Source organism: Oryzias melastigma, linkage group LG17 (assembly GCF_002922805.2).
Source record: "Oryzias melastigma strain HK-1 linkage group LG17, ASM292280v2, whole genome shotgun sequence".
Taxonomy (NCBI): Eukaryota; Metazoa; Chordata; class Actinopteri; order Beloniformes; family Adrianichthyidae; genus Oryzias; species Oryzias melastigma.
Genome location: NC_050528.1, coordinates 32,452,244 through 32,471,624, shown reverse-complemented (window position 1 = coordinate 32,471,624; position 19,381 = coordinate 32,452,244). Strand labels below are relative to the sequence as shown.

Genomic DNA, 19,381 nt, shown 5'->3' with positions numbered 1-19,381 from the left:
CCTCCCCTGTCCCGTTACCCATCTATAAGAGCTCTCTGTTTAGCTTTTAGACCTCACATCCCAAACTGTCATTATTATGCAACAAAAATGGCGAGGAATGTCGTAGCTTTGAGCAGGATGCCAGCTCAAACAAGGAGAACCAAGACGTTCATGGATCTATTTGTCTTCAAGTGGATGCATCAGAATTGAGTGAAACAGGGAGCTTGTAGTTTCTACTTCAGGAATATCCTATTTTTTCAAACAAGTTTTTTTTTTTGTCTGCTCTTGACTCATCACAATTTTGATAAAGACATCCTTAGAAATGCAATTTTAAGCCCAATTTTCATTAAATATACAGTCTATCATCAATAAAATTAGGGCTGTTAATAAAATGGATTAATCAATCTGATTTGATCCAAGCGGGCTGCACGGTGGCGCAGTGGTTAGCGCTCTGCCTCACAGCAAGAAGGCCCCGGTTGGAATCCCGGCTGGAGGATTTGGGACCTTTCTGTGTGGAGTTTGCATGTTCTCCCCGTGCATGCGTGGGTTTTCACCGGGGACTCCGGCTTCCTCCCACCATCCAAAAACATGCTTCATAGGTTAATTGGTGACTCTAAATTGCCCCTAGGTGTGAATGTGAGAGTGAATGGGTGTGTGATTGAGGCCCTGAGACAGACTGGCGACCTGTCCAGGGTGAACCCCGCCTTCACCCATCAGTAGCCGGGATAGGCTCCGGCACCCCCGCGACCCCGAAAGGGAAGAAGCGGAAAGGAAGATGAATGAATGAATCTGATCCAAGCTTAACAGATCAATAATCAATCCATAAAAATAGAGACTGATCTAATGCATAGAACTAAAGTCCACAAGCTTGATCCTGACGTATAATGGGATTTCTTATACGTTATTGCTCCATCGACCGAAACATAGATGGCTGACTAAATGTACATCATAATATACTCACAGGTATGAATTTTCCAACCTCTTTTAGGGAAATATTTTTTAAAGTAACCATTTGTGGTCAAAAACATTTTTTTGCTCATACTTTCTTCTTCTGGAATACGATGTAATGCTATAGCGAGATCGCCACCTAGTGGCCAAACTGAAACGCCCTCCAGGTGAGGCAGAACAATTGTTGGAGCTTCTCTATTTGAGAAACAATGTAACACTGTACGGTTTTAATAATCTCATTATAATTTGACCAGTAAATTTTACAGTGTTTTACAGTATGTGAACTGTATCAGACACATTAAAAACACCAAAAATACAATTTTCACTGGAGTGGGTCTTTAAAAACATCTGCTGCATATGACTTCAAATTGTTTTCCTATTACTTTGTGTCATTTTTGTGTTTCGTAATACCCTTTGAGGAAACAGAATATATAAAAAAATCAGCAGAGTAATCGAAGCGATCACACTGTGACATGCAGGCTGACCTGCACAGCATGTTGGAGAGGTCTGTAGAGGGTCAGCTCACCGACGCTCCAGGTGGCTCAGTGGCTTTTGCTCTTACCTTTTAATTAGTTTTTTTGCAGTTCAGCTGGAAATTGGATAGATTTTTTTTTTGACCCATGCACAATCACAAACACACACACGAATGCACAAAAACCCGCAGACACGCAGCGGGAAGATGCAGAGCCCTTTTCTCCGTGCAGCTCTCATTAATACACACTCGACTGACAGCTCACAGTTGCCATAGCAACCCCCAACCTGTTGCCAAAGGGAGGTGGTAGCTTTCAGAAGCTCGTGAACGCGGCTCAAAACGGCTGCAGTTCAATCTCTTTGCCGTGTGTCAGGGAGCTGCCAGTTCTGCTGCAGGCACGCACAATTGCCCACCTTGGACCGGAGAATGGCTTCATTCATTTGCTGCGCGAATCACTACGACTCACTTGAGCGCAAAGCAAATCCCAGTCTCGGTGCATCCACTTAGGAGAGAAAGCCCAACCTTCCACAGCGAGAGAATAGACCGTCTTCATTCTACAACGCTTTATTCTAATCCTTCTCCTCATTTCACACTCATCAATTCTGTGTCATTCATTCGGGGATGATCAGATGAAACTAACTTGAGGAAATTGCTTTGCTTAATTCAGCCTTCCAAGCAGCTCTGATATAATTAAATCATTGCATATTCTATTCTTGGAGTGCTATTCTTTTTTTACTGCATACCGTTGTGTTTCATGGTCTCTACAAAGGTTTCACACACAGCTGGGAAAGGGCTCCGGGGGCCAATCGTGCGACAGATGAATTAGTTTAGGTGCTGAAGCAAACTTAGATCGGGTGGAGAATGTAATGTATGGAAGCTGCAAAAGCATTAAAAATGCATGACGTAGTCTTAATGAGCATAATATACTACCTTCTTTGTTTCATTTTAATTTATTTTTCATTTTTTGCCGGCGGTGCAGCCTTACGTAAGCCGACATGTCAAACGCTTTCTTCTTAAGAACCTAGACAGCGCCGTTCTCTGTCTCCTGTCCTTACAATGAATGGCTGTCCTGCAGCAGGACAATCATTCCTAGCAAAGCCGCAAAAGTAAAGTGCGATGACTCCAGGGAAAGTGTGGAGTCTGGATACTTTCATCTGCTCCTATTTAATAGAGGATTTTCTTTTCTCACGAACTATTGTTGCAAGAGCTTTCCTGGAACCAAGTTTCTGTGTAAGCGTCAATAAATTGAACTCAAAACAAGGAGACAGAGCAGACCAAAAACAACAGGATGAGAAATCTGTGTCCATTTGTTTAACTAATAAAAAAAATCCATGTCTACATCTAAAAAAAACAAAGAAATAACAGACAAAGCGGTTATCCTTGCAAGAGTAACTCAACTGAGTGTACCATGGTGCAGAGATAGAGCAGTCAACCTCTGGTTGGAAGATTGCAGGTTCGGTTCCCGCTCTAACTGCCCATGTGTTGAAACGTCTTTGGACAATACACTAAACCCAACTTGTGAACATGGCATCACGCTGGCACAAACCTATAACCACACCAGGCATATGAAGTGCATTCAAGAACCCACTGAAAGCATCTTTTTGAATGCATGTTTATGATGTTCACACTGGATGAGCAGAAAGGGGATTCTTCTTCTTCTTCTGTTGTCTGTCACCTACAGTTGAAGGAGGCGTGGTGCAAATCTAGTGAATCTTGCCCCAGTTTTTTTCTTTCACAGCTCTGTTCCGATACATAAAAGCCATGGTGTCATAGAATTGTGGCCAATTAAAAACAACAATTATTAATAATCATGATCAATTTACAAACGGTTGGCACTCCAGTGAATTAAAATCTTTAGGTTACTACCAAATCCAAGTCCCTGGTTGTTGAAAGTACATAGAGCCTGAAAACGGTTGTAGAGACTTGTATAGTTACAGGTGAACACAGGAGTTTTGTGTAATGAGTATCTGATCGTTATGATTGTTATGGGAGCAATCAACTCCTGAAAATACGAGTATGGATATTTGTAAAATCCAAGATCGCCAATTCTGAATCTTCATAAATATTGTAGAGTGTAGTAAAAGTACAATTCAGGAACAATGCATTTATGATCTGAAATACAGAATGATGTTTAGATTAATGAACTAATATTAAACTGAGTGTGCAGCACTTCTGTCTCAGAAAGTAAACAAATCTTCAAAAGGAAGTGTCGGCGAAGCTTCCCATTTTCAAAGTAAATTTTTTGTGTGTTTTTTTGTAGTTGGAAAAAAAAAATAGACTGAAGCGTCCTTTACTGACACAAGTTCTGAAAAACTAATTTGGTTTAATCCCAGAACTTTTGCTCCACTGTTTACATTCTTTGATTCCTGTAACTCCTCAACTGCTGGCCAAATGTTAATAATAAAGGGATAAATAATGATGATTTAATACATATCATTTAAATTCAATACATCCAGTAAAAAGATAGAAGCTCTACAAACATTAAAAAGTAAAAACAGTGAAACAGATCTGTAAATTGTTGAGCTTGATTCATGAATCGGATCGCGATTCATGAATATAGACTTTTCATTTAAGTGGTCACTTGAACGCACCTTGCAGAGGGCGGTGTGAACATAGCATAAGGCATCAGAGCACCCATCAGTGTGTGAATTTGTGTTGGTGAATAGGATAGTGACTGTAAAGCACTTTACACAGACGGATGGACAAATGGATGGACGGACAGACGGATGGATGGACAGATGGATGGACGGACAGACGGATGGATGGACAGATGGTTGGATGGACATATAAATAGATGGACAGATGGATGGATGGATGGACAGATAGGGATGACAGGACAGATGGATGGTCAGATGGATGGAGGGGCAGACGGATGGATGGACAGATGGATGACAGGACAGATGGACGGATCGACGAATGGACAGACAGATGGCTGGACAGATGGATGGACAGATGGATGACAGGACAGAGGGACAGACAGATGGATGGACAGATGGATGGACAGATGGATGGACAGATGGATGGACAGATAGACAGACGGATGGATAGACAGATTGTTCAATGGACTGATGAATGGATGGACAGATAGATGGATGGATGGATGGACGGATCGACGGATGGACAGATGGATGGATGGATGGACAGACAAATGGATGGATGGATGGACAGAGATAGATGACTGGACATATGGACAGACGGACAGATGAATGGAGGTACAGACGGATGGAGGTACAGACGAATGGATGGACAGATGGTTGGATGGACAGATGGTTGGATGGACACAGCTAGATGACTGGACATATGGACAGACAGACGGATGGATGGACGGACGGATGGATAGATAGATAGATTAATGTTTTCCATTACTACACAAAATTGTTTACATGTTAAGTTTAAAAAAAGGTCTGAAATATCTTCTCTGGCTCAAGCTTGAACATACAAAGCTATCATCCATTCATCACCAATCGTTCAGAGACTCAGTCATAAGCATTAAAGCGCATCTTATCCTGATCTTCTGATCAAAGCCCAGAATAAGCTGTTTGCTATGAAGAGTCAACCATTTGTCCTTCTCCTACTCATTACATCTGGGCCTCAGTCATATTTCAAATTTACAACCCAACAAAACTTAAGTTGACTCGGTATGCCCTACAGCTCTTGATACATGCCGTTATTATTCCTCGCCTTGACAACCGCAATACTTTCCTGCCATGTACAATTTACTGCCTGCTGATGGTCCAGAATGCAAAGGGGCGTCTGGTGCTTGATGATTTCAATAGAAACATAGGCACTCTGGATTTAAATTCAAGTCACTCATTCTTGCAGAGTGATTGCAGGGTCTCTCCATCCATCTCTTTCAACATAAGAGATAGACGGCTGCTGCTTTTCGACAAGCTGCCAAAAGATATCAGAGCAGAGCCGTCCTTTAAGAAATGACCACAAAAATGACACAAACGCGGTAGAAAACGCTCTGACAATATCTAAGAATCTCAAACCAGCCTTACTTGTTCCTGCCTCTCCAACCAGCGGTCAACCATGGGGTGATTGGCGCTGAGGGAAGAGCGGGCCGTTTCTCGCTGAAACTCCCTCTGATTGGCCCAGGTTCCTGCATCCCGTGGTAAGCTGCGGTACGTATCCAGACCTTTACCCTTTAAAGAGATAGATTTCATTAGAGATGTACTCAGCATTTGGAGGTTTCAACCCAAAATCAAACACTAAACTCATTGGGTCTTATATTTAGAGTTTTTAGTATAATTCAATGGTTGAGTCAAGCCCTCAGTTCCCAGCCTCCAGATACACACTCTGGGGGTGTATTCAGACTGAAAAACTCACATCGTCCTGACCGAGTCCGCTTAATTTAGTCTGTATTCAGACTGCAATAAACCCAAGAATGATGTTTCTAACCAAACCATGTGACTAAAGGGATCTTCACTCATTGGCCAGGAGTTACAAGCGTGGGGCAAGGCAACGAGAAAAAAACAATGGAATTCCAAAGCATTGCAGTCCTTTTTGAGATTTTTCACTTTTTCAAACTTTATATTTGGCTGAATAATTTTGAGCGTCTGTCTCAACAGAAGATACAACATTTTAATTGCTGCTTTGTTACGGTGGAGGCATGCTGCAAGACTGTTACTGAGGAGACGACAGCTAAGAAGGTACGCTGATAAGTGTTTAGGACATATGGATCGTTGTAAAAACAGTGTGAATCAATGTGTATCTCTTTAAAAGTTCGTCTTCATTCATCCAACCACATTTCAATGAGTTGCTGTGTCTCAGAGCCTATTCATACGGCTGGGAATCACCTCATGATACGATGAGATACACGATCCATGGCTCATGATATCGATGATACTGGGATAATTGGTAGGAATCCTCTCTAATAACTCACAATATATATAAGAACAAATGTTTTTTTAGGAAAATATATCCCTCCCCCCCCTTTTTTTTAGCTTCAACACAATCATAATAAACAACTTGTGTCTTATTTTGTGCAACAAATATTAGACACTTTTGTGCAAATTTGCTGAAATTAGTAATACTGTCTTTGACAAGCATAGACAACAACTGAATTTGATTTATCTGTAAAATTCAGTTTTGACAATAGTAAATATGAACACCAGTGCCACTACTTGGTGAAAAATTGATGTAAACAACAGAACAAAAATTAACTAATTAAAACTAAAACTAATTAAAATAGCTGCCAGTCTCACAATGCAACTATCTACCTCTGAGGGAACGTCTCACCAAAGGATGATGAGTGTAACGTTTTACAGCCTCTGTGAGAGAGCAATGGGTAAAAACACATTGAGAATTAATTGCAGGACTAAATGTCGCAATATATCACAATATCGATATTTTGGCACACCCCTACTATTCAGACAAAGGAAACTCAGTCTGAAAACGGAGCTCACTCCGATTGGAAACGAACCGAGACCACTTCAAAGACGGGCCCAAGAGACTCCCCTGAACCTGGACCAGGAACCGCTTGTGTGTATTCAGTTCGAAAATGTATTCCAGATAAATTGGGAGAAACAAACTCTGGTTCACTTTAATCAAATCAAATGTGTCCAGTCAATGCCAATAATCTTGATGTATAGTTTTGTTTGGTAGCAGCTCCTTGACCCAAAGCTTCCCACCTTCCTCTCCAGGCTGTTTGTGCCAGAGCAGTGGCGTGCTTTCAAGAAGCCAGCGGTGGTGGACCAGCGAGTAGGGGTTTTCCTGGATGGCGTCTCTTCCGTTTGGACCCGTGACTCAACGGCGCTAAACGGCCCGTTGACCGTCAGCAGGGCGGGGTCGCTGCTGCGCCTGACATGGAGGGGCATGTCTGCGGAAGAGGACAGAAGAAGGAAGTGTCAGAGCTGTGTTAACATCTGGATAATAAATTGCAGAGATTCTGTTTTCCCTTCTTTGGGAAACAAATGCTTTGAAAAAGTTATATCCCCACCATTTTTCTCCCTTTTGTTGATGTATGAATAACCAGACGTGGCGTCACTGACAGAGTGAAGACAAAGACACATTACCATATTTATGGATGATTGATGTAAATTTGCTGGAACAAATCCCATTCCTCCGACAATATGGAGTTAAAAAGACAGTTAATCATGGAGATTCCATTATCATCTTTTTGTTAATAAATCCGATTTATCACTGGAAGCCCAATCACACAGCTTCAGTGAGGTCTCCAGTCTCAGGGAACTCCCTCTGAACAGAGACCAGTAAACTGTGTGGGAACAACAAGATGAGGGAAGGCTTGCTGTGAAACAGCAGTGGGAGTGGATGTCCATCCATCCATCCATCTTCTTGACCGCTTTGTCCCTTTCGGGGTCGCGGGGGTGCCGGAGCCTATCCCGGCTACTGAAGGGCGAAGGCGGGGTACACCCTGGACAGGTCGCCAGTCCGTCGCAGGGCCTCAATCACACACCCATTCACTCTCACATTCACACCTAGGGGCAATTTAGAGTCACCAATCAACCTATGAAGCATGTTTTTGGACGGTGGGAGGAAGCCGGAGTCCCCGGTGAAAACCCACGCATGCACGGGGAGAACATGCAAACTCCACACAGAAAGGTCCCAGCCGGGATTTGAACCGGGGCCTTCTCGCTGTGAGGCAAGAGTGCTAACCACTTGCGCCACCGATGTGTTCCATTAAAACTCTTCACTGTTTAGAAGTTGCAGCATGTGGGCGATGAGCTGAGGGTCAAATAATTACTCCAATAAGGACAAAATATTAGAAAATCCGCATGAACAAAACAATGTTTGAAAAAAATTAAATCAGTTGCATTTTAGATTTCGTCACAACTGACCTTACAGGTAGATATGGGATGTCTGTGAGCGAAAAATGGGCAAACCCACACAAAGTATCAAGGTCATAGACCACTCGGTGAGCCCGTAGAGAGAAAATGTTCATGCACAATTTTTCTTCGATGGGTTTGCTGCTGGCAACAGGTCGTAGCAACCACTGCAATGTAAGTAAGGGTAAACTGAGTGACACACTAGCATCTTCAGCGGCCAAATTCAGCTTAAAGCATTCACACTAGCATTATCACAAGTAATGCTATATATCTAGTTCATAATGATGTTAAAAAGTTATGGTTTAAAGTTTTAAATATATAGTTTTAAATATATAGTTTTAGTGTGTTTTGGATTTTGGCCTGTTGTCCGATTGAGTTTGACACTTCTGCTAAAATGGAAACACTCAAAATACTGTACTGGTCCGCTCTGGTGGAAACAAGGCACTGGAGTACCAATGACACCGTCACTCTTACATCATGAATACGCGCAACTTACACTAGCCCTACAAATACTTTAAGATACACTTACACATGACAATGGTACATCCCATTTTCATGATGTCCCTTGAGGTGACACTTGCAGTCCTAACAAACCTGCAGCATACATACAGGGCAACCCCGGTACAAATGCATGTGAATAATGGTTAAGCGGTCGAGTCTGATTGGCTAAAAAATGTACTGGATGGATACCAGATAGTTCAGAAAAAATACGTGTTGAGTTTGGACAGTTATCTCAGTAATACTGTAATACTTTTGAGCATTTGTTTAATAAAAAGCACTAGATAACTCATAATAATATTTTTTTTTTAACTTTTTTTTTGTTTATTTATATTTTACTTTTGGTGTTTCCATACTTTATAGAATGAGTCTTTACACACCCACCATGTACGTCCCTGACTGTCAGGCCATTTCACAGATTTTGTTGGGGTGTGTGTACTGAAATCTACATGTGTGGACACAAATCTGTGGAAACGTTTGTTTTTGGAGGTCTTTGAGCCAACAACTACAGTAATTGTTGAATCAGTAAACAGGTTCATGTGTGTGCAAACACTCATACTTGGCCAAGTTGAGATGGGACATCAAGAGCATGAGAGCTAAGGGGTTTAGAGCCGTGGGAGGGGAAAGCCTTTTTAGCAGATGCCTTACGGCTGATTGTTCTTTGAGCTGGGTTGGCTTCAAACAAAATTGAACTATTTGGGCAGATAATCTTTTTTGAACTCTCTTGATGTTGAAAAATCCCATCCAAGGCTGTGATTTTGCGCAAGCATTGTAATTACATCCATGATAGAGAAACATTCTAATCAGGGTCATGTTTTAAGGTATCATAATAAAATAGCAAATTTTTAGATATCATTGCTGCATCTGCTCTAAACTAATACTTTTTGTTAGAAACCAACATTTCCCTTTTGGGTTTGGCTACCGCTCTTGATTTGTGACACCTTCTTTTCAGCTCTTTTTGCAGGACATTAAACTCTTTAAAGACCCACTCTAATGAAAATTGTGTTTTTAGTAGGGATGTAAAAGATGTTAGATACGTATTGAAACATCAATCAGGCACTGGCATTAATAGTGGTATCTGTTAGGAATATAAAAAAAATAGATACGTATCGAAAAATGACTTTAGTATCATTTTAAAAACCACAGATATAATCAAGATTATGTTGGTGAAAAGGTAAAAGATCAATCAAGGAATTAATCATCTGTTTTACGCAAGCTGTCTGGTGTTTTTCCTTTTGTCTTTGTCTTTTTATGTGCATGTGATGCAAACAAAGACATCCAATCACAAGCTTCCTTCTTCCAAGTCGATCCTGAATAAAGTTTCTCTGTTAAAGGCATGCATCATTATTTATAGTTATCTAGATTTGGACAATTTTGGTAAAAAGAATCGGACTGCATTTTATTGGCAAAAGGTTAGTTGAATCGTTTATGTATCGATACGTGCATCATGTACCAAGATGTGCATCGAATCGTGTGAGAGGGAAAGATAAACACTAGGGATGTCCCGATCCGATCACGTGATCGGAAATCGGGGCCGATCACGTGGTTGGGGACTCGATCGGAATCGGATTCCTTTGTCCGATCAGGATCGGACATTTCATTTATTTTCATTATGATCAGAGCTTTTTAATTTCATCTTATCTTTATGGATAAATACTCCACTACAAGTCTGCATGTCACGAAAAGATCACAAAATGTCATTACCAGAAAACACAGCAGAAAACGGCAGCAAGTCAAGCATAAGGCTAACAAAACAAAAGCTAACAAAGCTAGCTAGAAAGCTAACTTCCGGGATCAATAACTCCTTTGAAAACGCTTTAAACTGACAGCAAGTGTCTCTATTGGTTTGTCATAACACAAACAACAACATATAAAGGCATTTAAACAGAAAAAGACAGAGTTTTTGTTTATTTTTAATGTGAAGCTCTTCATGCTGCAGACAGACGGCTACACAGCAGCTGCTAACTGCTACATGCTAGCGCTGTGATTTAACTCCTTAGGACCCGAGCTGTCCTTTGATATGCCTGTTTTATTTATCTGACAGAGAAATAACAGTTAAAAAGAAATTAACTACTGTGGTAATAAAACTGAAAATGTGATGTCTTAAGAACTTAAAAAATAAGCACATAACCTTGAAAAAATAACTAAATAAATAAAACTAATAAATTAAAAATAATAATGATATCAGCTATTCATGAACACTCATCAAATTTTATGCTAAAACAAAATCATAATTAATTTTTAAGAATTTTAAATGAGAACAGGAATCACATTTGGTCAAAAATGTTCAATAGCTCTAAATTTGTTAAAGCTAAAGTCACTAAACTTTATCACATGACTAATTATCACTTATATAACAAGAAAATGGTATTTTCTTTCCTAGTTTATATTTGCTGTATTTTTACTTGTTTATTAAAGCTACTTCATAGAAGTGTTTTATTTTAGTTTTTAATGATAAAAGAAGGTTATTAAAATATAAATGAGGGACAACACTAATCTGTTTGTTTAATTTATTCATGTTTTAAATGTCTTATAAAAGTATCAGATCGGGACTCGGTATTGGCAGATACACAAAATCAAATGACTCGGAATCGGATCGGGCCCAAAAAAACCTGATCGGGACATCCCTAATAAACACCCCTAGTTTTTAGGGTTTTTAGCATCTTCTTGTCTTCTTGTGGTATTTTTGAAGGATGGAGGACGGCCTTCAACACCTAACGAGCCATTGGGGTCGATTTCTCACCGACGACATCCCAGTAGGAGCCTCAAAGTCTAACTTCACCCTTTAAAAAATTAGGACACTGATTTGTATGTATCTTATTGTTATAATGATAAATGTAAATGAACTATTGGTTTTTGCCATAAATAAAACAAATATGAAAAGAAAATAGACTTTTAGTAACCTCTGATGGGTTTTTCAAAATAAGAGACACCTTAAGTCACAAAGGATCATCTCAATGCAGCAACTGTAGTAGTAGGTTGTGTAATGTCAGCAGTGATTTAAAAAAAAAAAAAACTGTTATTTTATTTTTTGTGGTGCATCTCAGGGAGAAATGTGTAAATCTAACTGACCAAAATTAGATCAGAGCGAGTTAAGTCAATGATTTACATATTTTAAACTATAAGGGGCACAAAAAAACTTTCCATTTGTTCAGAAATAGAAAATGTGCAGCCAAATTCTGGCTGACCTTAATTGTTTTTCTGTGATAAACGGTACTCAAAATTCTATTACTAAAACTTATTATTCACTGACTTTTTGCATTACTTTTTAAAATGTAAACTTTTTTTTTCTTTAACCACAGAGCCACAAGAGAGGGAAAAAGAGCCACAGGTTACAGACCCCTGACACGAATAAAGAAACTCAAAATTGTATTGCTAGGTATTTCTTTATTCAAATTGGTGTTAATGAAATGTGGAAAAAAATGCGGCCCAAACTTCGGATGCATCTCCTCGCATACATCTTTGTTTCCCTCGTCTGAGCTGGATCAAATCTGTCGTTTTTGTTGCTAAAACTCAAAACTGAATTTCTAATAAACTTCTATCCAAGAAAGCAACACTGGTTTTTGTATATTGGCTAAAATCAGCATAATCATGGTTAAAAGACCACAATTTTACAATAGATCAATAAATGTTCGGACTCTAAATGGTAAAAAGACTCCCAATTGCACACAAAACGTTTGCTGCTATGGTGATGTACCACAAATGTTTTGTTTCCTCAATTCATTGCTAGCTCATCATGCCTAAAAATAAATGGCTGATTTTGCAAAAATGAACATTGCGTAATTTATGAAAGATACTGCTAAAAAGTAAAGAGTCTTAAACACCAACGGTTGTGTGTTTTTCCTTCCCGTTCTGATCACATTGTTTACTCAAGTGCTTACAGTCATCTTCTGTTTACTTACAATGCTAATCACAGCTGTTGGTAGCTGTTAGCAGAAAACCAGAGTGATCATTACGTTCCTTGAATTTACTGCAGTAATGTTGGGATGTAATTTACATAAATGAAGGGGGGGGTCTGCGCTGGATAAATTGCATCACTGCCAGCAGGGGGAGAGCCGCTAACTTTCAGTCATCACTCAAATTGCAATGTGACCCTAAAGCACAGCTGCTGTCATTAACCTTTTGATCATGGAATCATTCATTTTAACTTAAGCACAACATTTTAGTAATGAGTGCTGTTATGGTCTTGTGGGTTGAGACCGGAGTTCACATCATTACGAGAACACCTTCACTCTGAAACCCACTGCAACACGTTTGCTTCCTTCCTCAAAGGGATCTTCTTCGTCCAGAACAACAGCCGTTTATCAAAGGCAAGAAAATCACGTTAATCCATCTGGGCATTTCAAAAGAGCTCCCTTGTCTAATAAGCTCAGCCGTATCTCTTCAGAGTCTGTGGACCAAACAAGAAAATTAGCAAAGACCCTCAGTGCTTCTCGCTGCCTCTCCTGCAATAAATCAGTGACTGAAAGCAATTCTCATTAAGCACTCATGAAAAAATTAATCAAACTCTCTCTCCACCATGTCCGACATTTCTCTTTTAAAAGCTATTAAAACTCAGCTGATGAGATTCTGTGCTGTCAATTAGGCCAGGCTGGAATTTGTTATGAAAATGGGTAAACTAGATGAAACTGGCAGCTGTGATTATGCCGCAGATTTCTTTTTTTCTTGAAGCTTCCCATCTCATACACAGATCCAATTAAAACAAGAATGACCCGCCCCCTCACCCTCCCATCACCGCCCCCCCACCCACCACCCCCTGCTGTGTGTGTGTGTGTGTGTTTGTATGTGTGTTTATACATGTGTGACACAGAAAACATGGTATCCATCAATCAATGCCATTTCACATGTCATTAGTTCAGAAGCCGCTCCGGAATATGCAAGAATTTAATTAGCTATACGCACTATTTAAATATAGTAATTTATAACATGGTGTCGGATTTCATTTTGTCATTAGAGGCTTGGGAACTACCAAAGAAAAAAAAAGATGAAGAGAAATATTTTAATTAGAATGGTTTTCCAAAAGGCCTGGCAAGGTCTTAATACTTTGTCTGCATGTGTTTTGTAAAGGAGAAATGAAAACACGTGTATATCAAACAGCAATAACTCTGTTGGTAGTTTATCGTCTGTATAAGTAAGGACATCTTGAGATAGTTTTTGTGTTTTGAGAAACATTGTTTAGGTTTAGCCGTTGGTGTCCATCCGTCACAACCTGTTTCTACAATATATATATATATATATATATATATATATATATATATATATATATATATACATACAGTATATATATTAAGTATAGGTGGTATTAACAAACTATGGGTTCAACACCTGCCTAAACCAGTGTATATAAAATTGAAAACAAAACTATCAATTAGGGTAGAATTGCTACAAGCTCAAAGTGTGATACTGAAGTTAAAAATAAAACCCACAAGTTGTGCTATAAAATGTTATTTTAGAAACAGAAGCATTATGAAGGCTGTTGCTACATGAAACATAACTAGTGTAGCATTCTGGTAAGACATAGCTAGTGTAGCATTCTGCATAAATCATAGCTAGTGATGCATGTCACGTAAAACATAGCTAGTGTAGCATGCTAGTTTAAAAATAGCTAGTGTCATAGGCTCTGTGGAACATAGCTAGAGTACATGCTGCATTAAACAAAACTAGTGTAGCATGCTAGTTAAACATAGCTAGTGTAGCATGCTAGTTTAAAAATAGCTAGTGTCATAGGCTCTGTGGAGCATAGCTAGAGTACATGCTGCATTAAACATAGCTAGTGTAGCATGCTAGTTTAAACATAGCTAGTGTAGCATGCTAGTTTAAACATAGCTAGTGTAGCACGCTAGTTAAAACATAGCTAGTGTAGCATGCTAGTTAAACATAGGTAGTGTAGTACGCTACTTTAAACATAGCTAGTGTAGCGGGCTACTTTACAAATAGCTAGTGTCATAGGCTCTGTGGAACATAGGTAGAGTGCAATGCTGCATTAAACATAGCTAGTGCTGCATGCTAGTTTAAACATAGCTAGTGTAGTATGCTAGTTAAAACATAGCTAGTATAACACGCTAGTTTAAGCATAGATAGTGTAGCACACTATGTGGAACATAGCTAGCACTCTACATGAAACACAACTAGTGTAGCATGGTACATGAAACATAGCTAATGTAGCATGATACATGAAACATAGCTAGTGTAGCATGCTAGTCAAAACATAATGTAGCATGCTACATGAAAACTAGCTAATGTAGCATGGTACATGAAACATAGCTAATGTACCATGATACATGAAACATAGCTAGTGTAGCATGCTAGTTAAAACATAATGTAGCATGCTACATGAAAACTAGCTAATGTAGCATGCTACATGAAACATAGCTAATGTACCATGCGACATAAAACATAATGTAGCATGCTACATGAAAACTAGCTACTGGAGCATGCTATGTGAAGCATAGCTAGTGTAACATGGTACACAAAACATAGCTAATGTAGCATGCTACATGAAACATAGTTTAGCATGCTACATGAAACCTAGCTAATTTAGCATGCTACATGAAAAATAGCTGGAGGAGCATGCTGTGTAAAACATAGTTAGTGTAGCTGTGACAAGTGAACTAAATTTATTTTTTTTTGCTAAAAATTTATAGCATAATAAAAGTAGTAAACATATCCCATTACCATGCAGTGGCTATCACATGGGGGTGTAATGACTAATCAATGAATCAATTTATCCAACCAGATAGATTTGTCTGAGGCAAGCTGTTAAATGATTTAAATCAACCTATATCATTATAAAATCATTTCAAAATAAAAAATATTGATCGATAATGAATCTTGTAAAATACAATTTGGATTGAGACAAAGTAGGTTTATTTGATTATAACATAAAAATGACAAGTGCCATCACAGCAAACAACACTTGATGGAAGCAAATCTACAGATTTTTGGGCACTGTGCACTAAAGTCAATTAGAGGTCGGTGAGCACAACAAGAGTTCATACTTAAGATTCATCACTGGTTTTTTTAAAAAATGACAGAACTGTAAGTGAGATTAATGGTTCTAAAAAAAGGGGGGATTTCAAAAGGATCAAATCAGAAAGCTATTGTGAAACTTGATTTTGAATCAAAGGACTAAAAGAATTTAAAAAAATCCCTGTTATTGCACAAACAAAATGCATTAGTTATACCAGAAATTTTCCTTGGATCTTTAACAAGGATGGTGCTAACTGACAGATTTGTCAAGATATTGATTATACAGGGACTCACTGGTGCGCAGAGCTGACGGTGTGACTTCAATTTCACTCGTTGCCTGGTAGGGCTGGAAGGCCGAGGCGCCACTGCCGGCGCTGAGGTCTGCAGCAAACAAGTCCGGGCTCTGGGTCCCGGTGGAGCTAGCGCTGGTGCCGTCACCTCCATGATGAGGCTCCTGCTCATCATAGAAAGCTATAAGCTGGAGGGAGAAAAAAAAAACAAATAAATAAAGAAGCCTTTAGGGAAAAAGATAGAGCTGACAAATGAGTTTTTGTAACAAACAGAAGTTTGCTTTCTTACAAAACAGAAAGTGTAACGTGATACAAATGGGAGTAGCCCTTAAATTTCACCAAAAGATAAAATCTTTTTTTTCCCTTCCAAAAATGAAGACAAAACAAATCAAACTGAAGCAGACCTTCAAAGAAATGGTTGTCTGGTCTACTTATGAGGCGTAAATTGCTGGGGGGGACATTAACTGCTTTTCTATTGGAACACGCACTAAAAAGCGTATGGCGGCCTACGATCAAACTCAAAAGGACCACCCATAGACGTATGTAGAATTTAAGACTCTCATGGCTGACAGTACTGCCTCATTTCTTATGTCCGATCCCATTCTTTTCACTCAAACTGCTCTCACAATTCTCTTCCCATTTTTATGCACAAAGCTGTTCTCCATTCACGATTTGATTAATTCCAGCTTCCACTGAGCCCCTTTATTAGATTACAGATTTGATTTGTGTCATCCCACTGCGACTCCCACCAGGCCCACATGTGTGTTCAGCTGGCTTCGCTTTAACTGGGAGAGAAAATGAAAGATCCATCCAGCATCTGCCTGTTCAGAGGACGCCGTCCAACCGTCCCTGCTGATGAGATGTGACGCAGAGGCATGGCTTTGATAATGTCAAAGCGTCCCCCTCCCCACACCTCCAACACAGAAAACATCACCCACATTTGAAAACCTTAAAAGAGGAATGCCCAAGAGCTCAAGCATCTTTGGTCTGCTGACGTCCATCTGGGTTTTTATGTTGCTCTCAGATAAGAAAACTCTTAAGATGAAAGGAAATAGCATACCAAACACCCTTAGGCAAAAAGTACCTGATGAAAAAATTCAGACCAGACGTCATGGTTTCACCATATCGCTAAATTAAAAAAAAAATTGCAGGTCTGTGAGTGAAAAATGGTTGGAAGACTCCTTTGAACATGTCATGCCTACATAATTTACCAGAAAAGGTTTACCAGCAGAGAAGCACAGATTTAATCATTTATAGGAGTACTAAGCTCTACAAACAGTGACTGAAAAAGAAGCATATCTATGTTGTTCTGATGAAAACATACACCCTAGACATCTATTCGCACTCATACAGCTTTTGAATTATACTGTAAGGATGCAACTGTGCATTTAGGGTGACCTCAATCTACACAATTTGGTAAATTTTATATAAAAGAAAACAAAAGAAGCAGTGACCAGTGTAAGCAAGACTTGAAAGAGATTCCCTCCTCTCCTGTATGACAAACAGGATTTAAAGAAATGTTTACAGTTCCACTGCTGACCAGGGCTTGCTGGTGTTTGCAGGGACTTTCAATACAGGCTCGTGAACAAATAAGTATGCACAAAACCCAGAATGCTAACACACATTGGTAAGGTTAGCTTAAATTAGCACTATATTGGCGCTGTCTAATAGGGCTGGGTTGAAAAAAAAATCAATTAATCAATGTAAATCGATTTATTCACAAAAAATATAAATCGATTTAGCACACAAAGCTAAAGTCCGCTAGCTTGATGCTAACGTTCAATAGAATTTCCCATGGGACGGCTAATGCTAACGCTAGGTTGACCAAAAAAATACATTGCTGACTAAATGAACATCTTTATTTACTTACAGGCAATAATAATTTTGAAAGTAACTATTTGTAGTCTAAAACTTCGTTTTTTCCCTCATACTGTCGTCTTCTAGAATAAAGTGTACTTCTATAGCGCGATCGCCACCTAGTGGCCAAACTGAAACATCCTCCAGGAGAAGCAGAACAATGTTTACAATGTTAATGATCTGAACATTTTAGTTAGAACTTCTCCTTTAGAGAATCCATGTAACACTGGATGATATTAATCTAGTTATTTTACTAATACATTTTATAATATGTGAACTGTGTCAGATTAATATAAATATATTGAAATTAAATAATAGATTTTTAGAACAAATGTGTATAAATTTGTAAACTTAACATTAAATTTAATTGAAGAATCGAAAGAATAGGAAAAAAATCGGAATCTAATCAATTCAGGCTCATGTAAATTGAATCAAATAGTTTCTAGAAATTATTCAGTGGCTCCGCCTAAACTGTTCCGTTCCACTTTTCAATAAGCGAGACACACTCTCTCCTCTTCTTTTTTGACTTTCAGCTGTTCTCCTGCAACCTGACCAGGGTGTACCCTGCCTTCACCTGACAGTAGCTGGGATAGGCTCCAGCAACCCGGTGACATCAAAAAGGATTCAGCAGGTTCTAAAGATGAATGGATGGATAGACGGACGGACGGACAGATGGAAGGGGCATTTTTGTCTTCTGTAATACAAGTAATTAAAAAAAGACTATTACTAAAATACACATGTACAATATTATATTATATATATATACATATATATAATAATAATTAAATTGTTAAATTGTTAATACAAAAGTGTAATATATTATTCATATAATATATTACTTTGCTGATGAGTTAGTCCCACGCTTGACCTTATATTGTCATGTTAGCAAAGCCATCTGATAATGATCAACACCCATTAGTGACACATTGGTTTACAGTTTCTGACAAGAACATCAGATAATATCACTCGGACATAAGAAAAGCTCAATCAAAAGTCCACAGAGACGCACTGAGAGCAAGAGGTTCCATGCAGCTGCGGCCCACACTCAAGGGAGAGGAACAAGCAATATCATGTCAAATCTGGACCCGATTCTCTCCACTGAAAACACTGCAGTCTGCCAAATAATCAAAGGACCGAGGAGAATTAGTGCTGGGGTAAAAGCTCTCTTCTTGTTTTTCTTTGGTCCTCGCTTTGGCTTTCTTAGGTAACCTGATTTTTAAATATCAAGTAAAGTTTGACTTGCCGCTTAATTTGAGAAGCATCTGATATTTAGGGCATTAGTGAACCAAATCCCTCCTGGAAGTCTGGTGACATTTATGCAGTACAAACTGTGCAATTACAAGAAACTGTTTTTTTTTGTCTGCATTTAACTTCCTCTTCTTCTTCTTCTTCTTCTGTTTTTTACTTTTTTACTTTTTTACAATGTTGGGTCTCCAATTGTCGTGGCCCAGCAAAATTGTAGCTTGAAACATTAACCAGTAAGCTACTACAATAGTAGAAGTACATATTGATGCCAAGCTGAAGCTATTACAAACAACATAGGATACGAACATATTAGGAATGTGGCCGTGGTAAGCCAA

The 19,381-nt window shown here is 39.0% G+C and overlaps 1 protein-coding gene across 10 annotated transcripts in view; it reads right to left on the bottom strand.

Annotated features, from left to right (window-relative positions):
• The window catches only part of LOC112151185 (partitioning defective 3 homolog), a 327,527-nt gene that overhangs the window by 190,151 nt on the left and 117,995 nt on the right, over positions 1-19,381 (bottom strand). For all 10 annotated transcript variants that reach the window (XM_024279951.2, XM_024279959.2, XM_036216447.1 and 7 more), the window contains exons 3-5: positions 15,949-16,132; positions 7,033-7,220; positions 5,401-5,544 (exon numbers count right to left, since the gene is read on the bottom strand). In XM_024279951.2, coding sequence (XP_024135719.1) covers positions 5,401-5,544; positions 7,033-7,220; positions 15,949-16,132 — 516 coding nt within the window. The remainder of the gene's footprint in view (positions 1-5,400; positions 5,545-7,032; positions 7,221-15,948; positions 16,133-19,381) is intronic.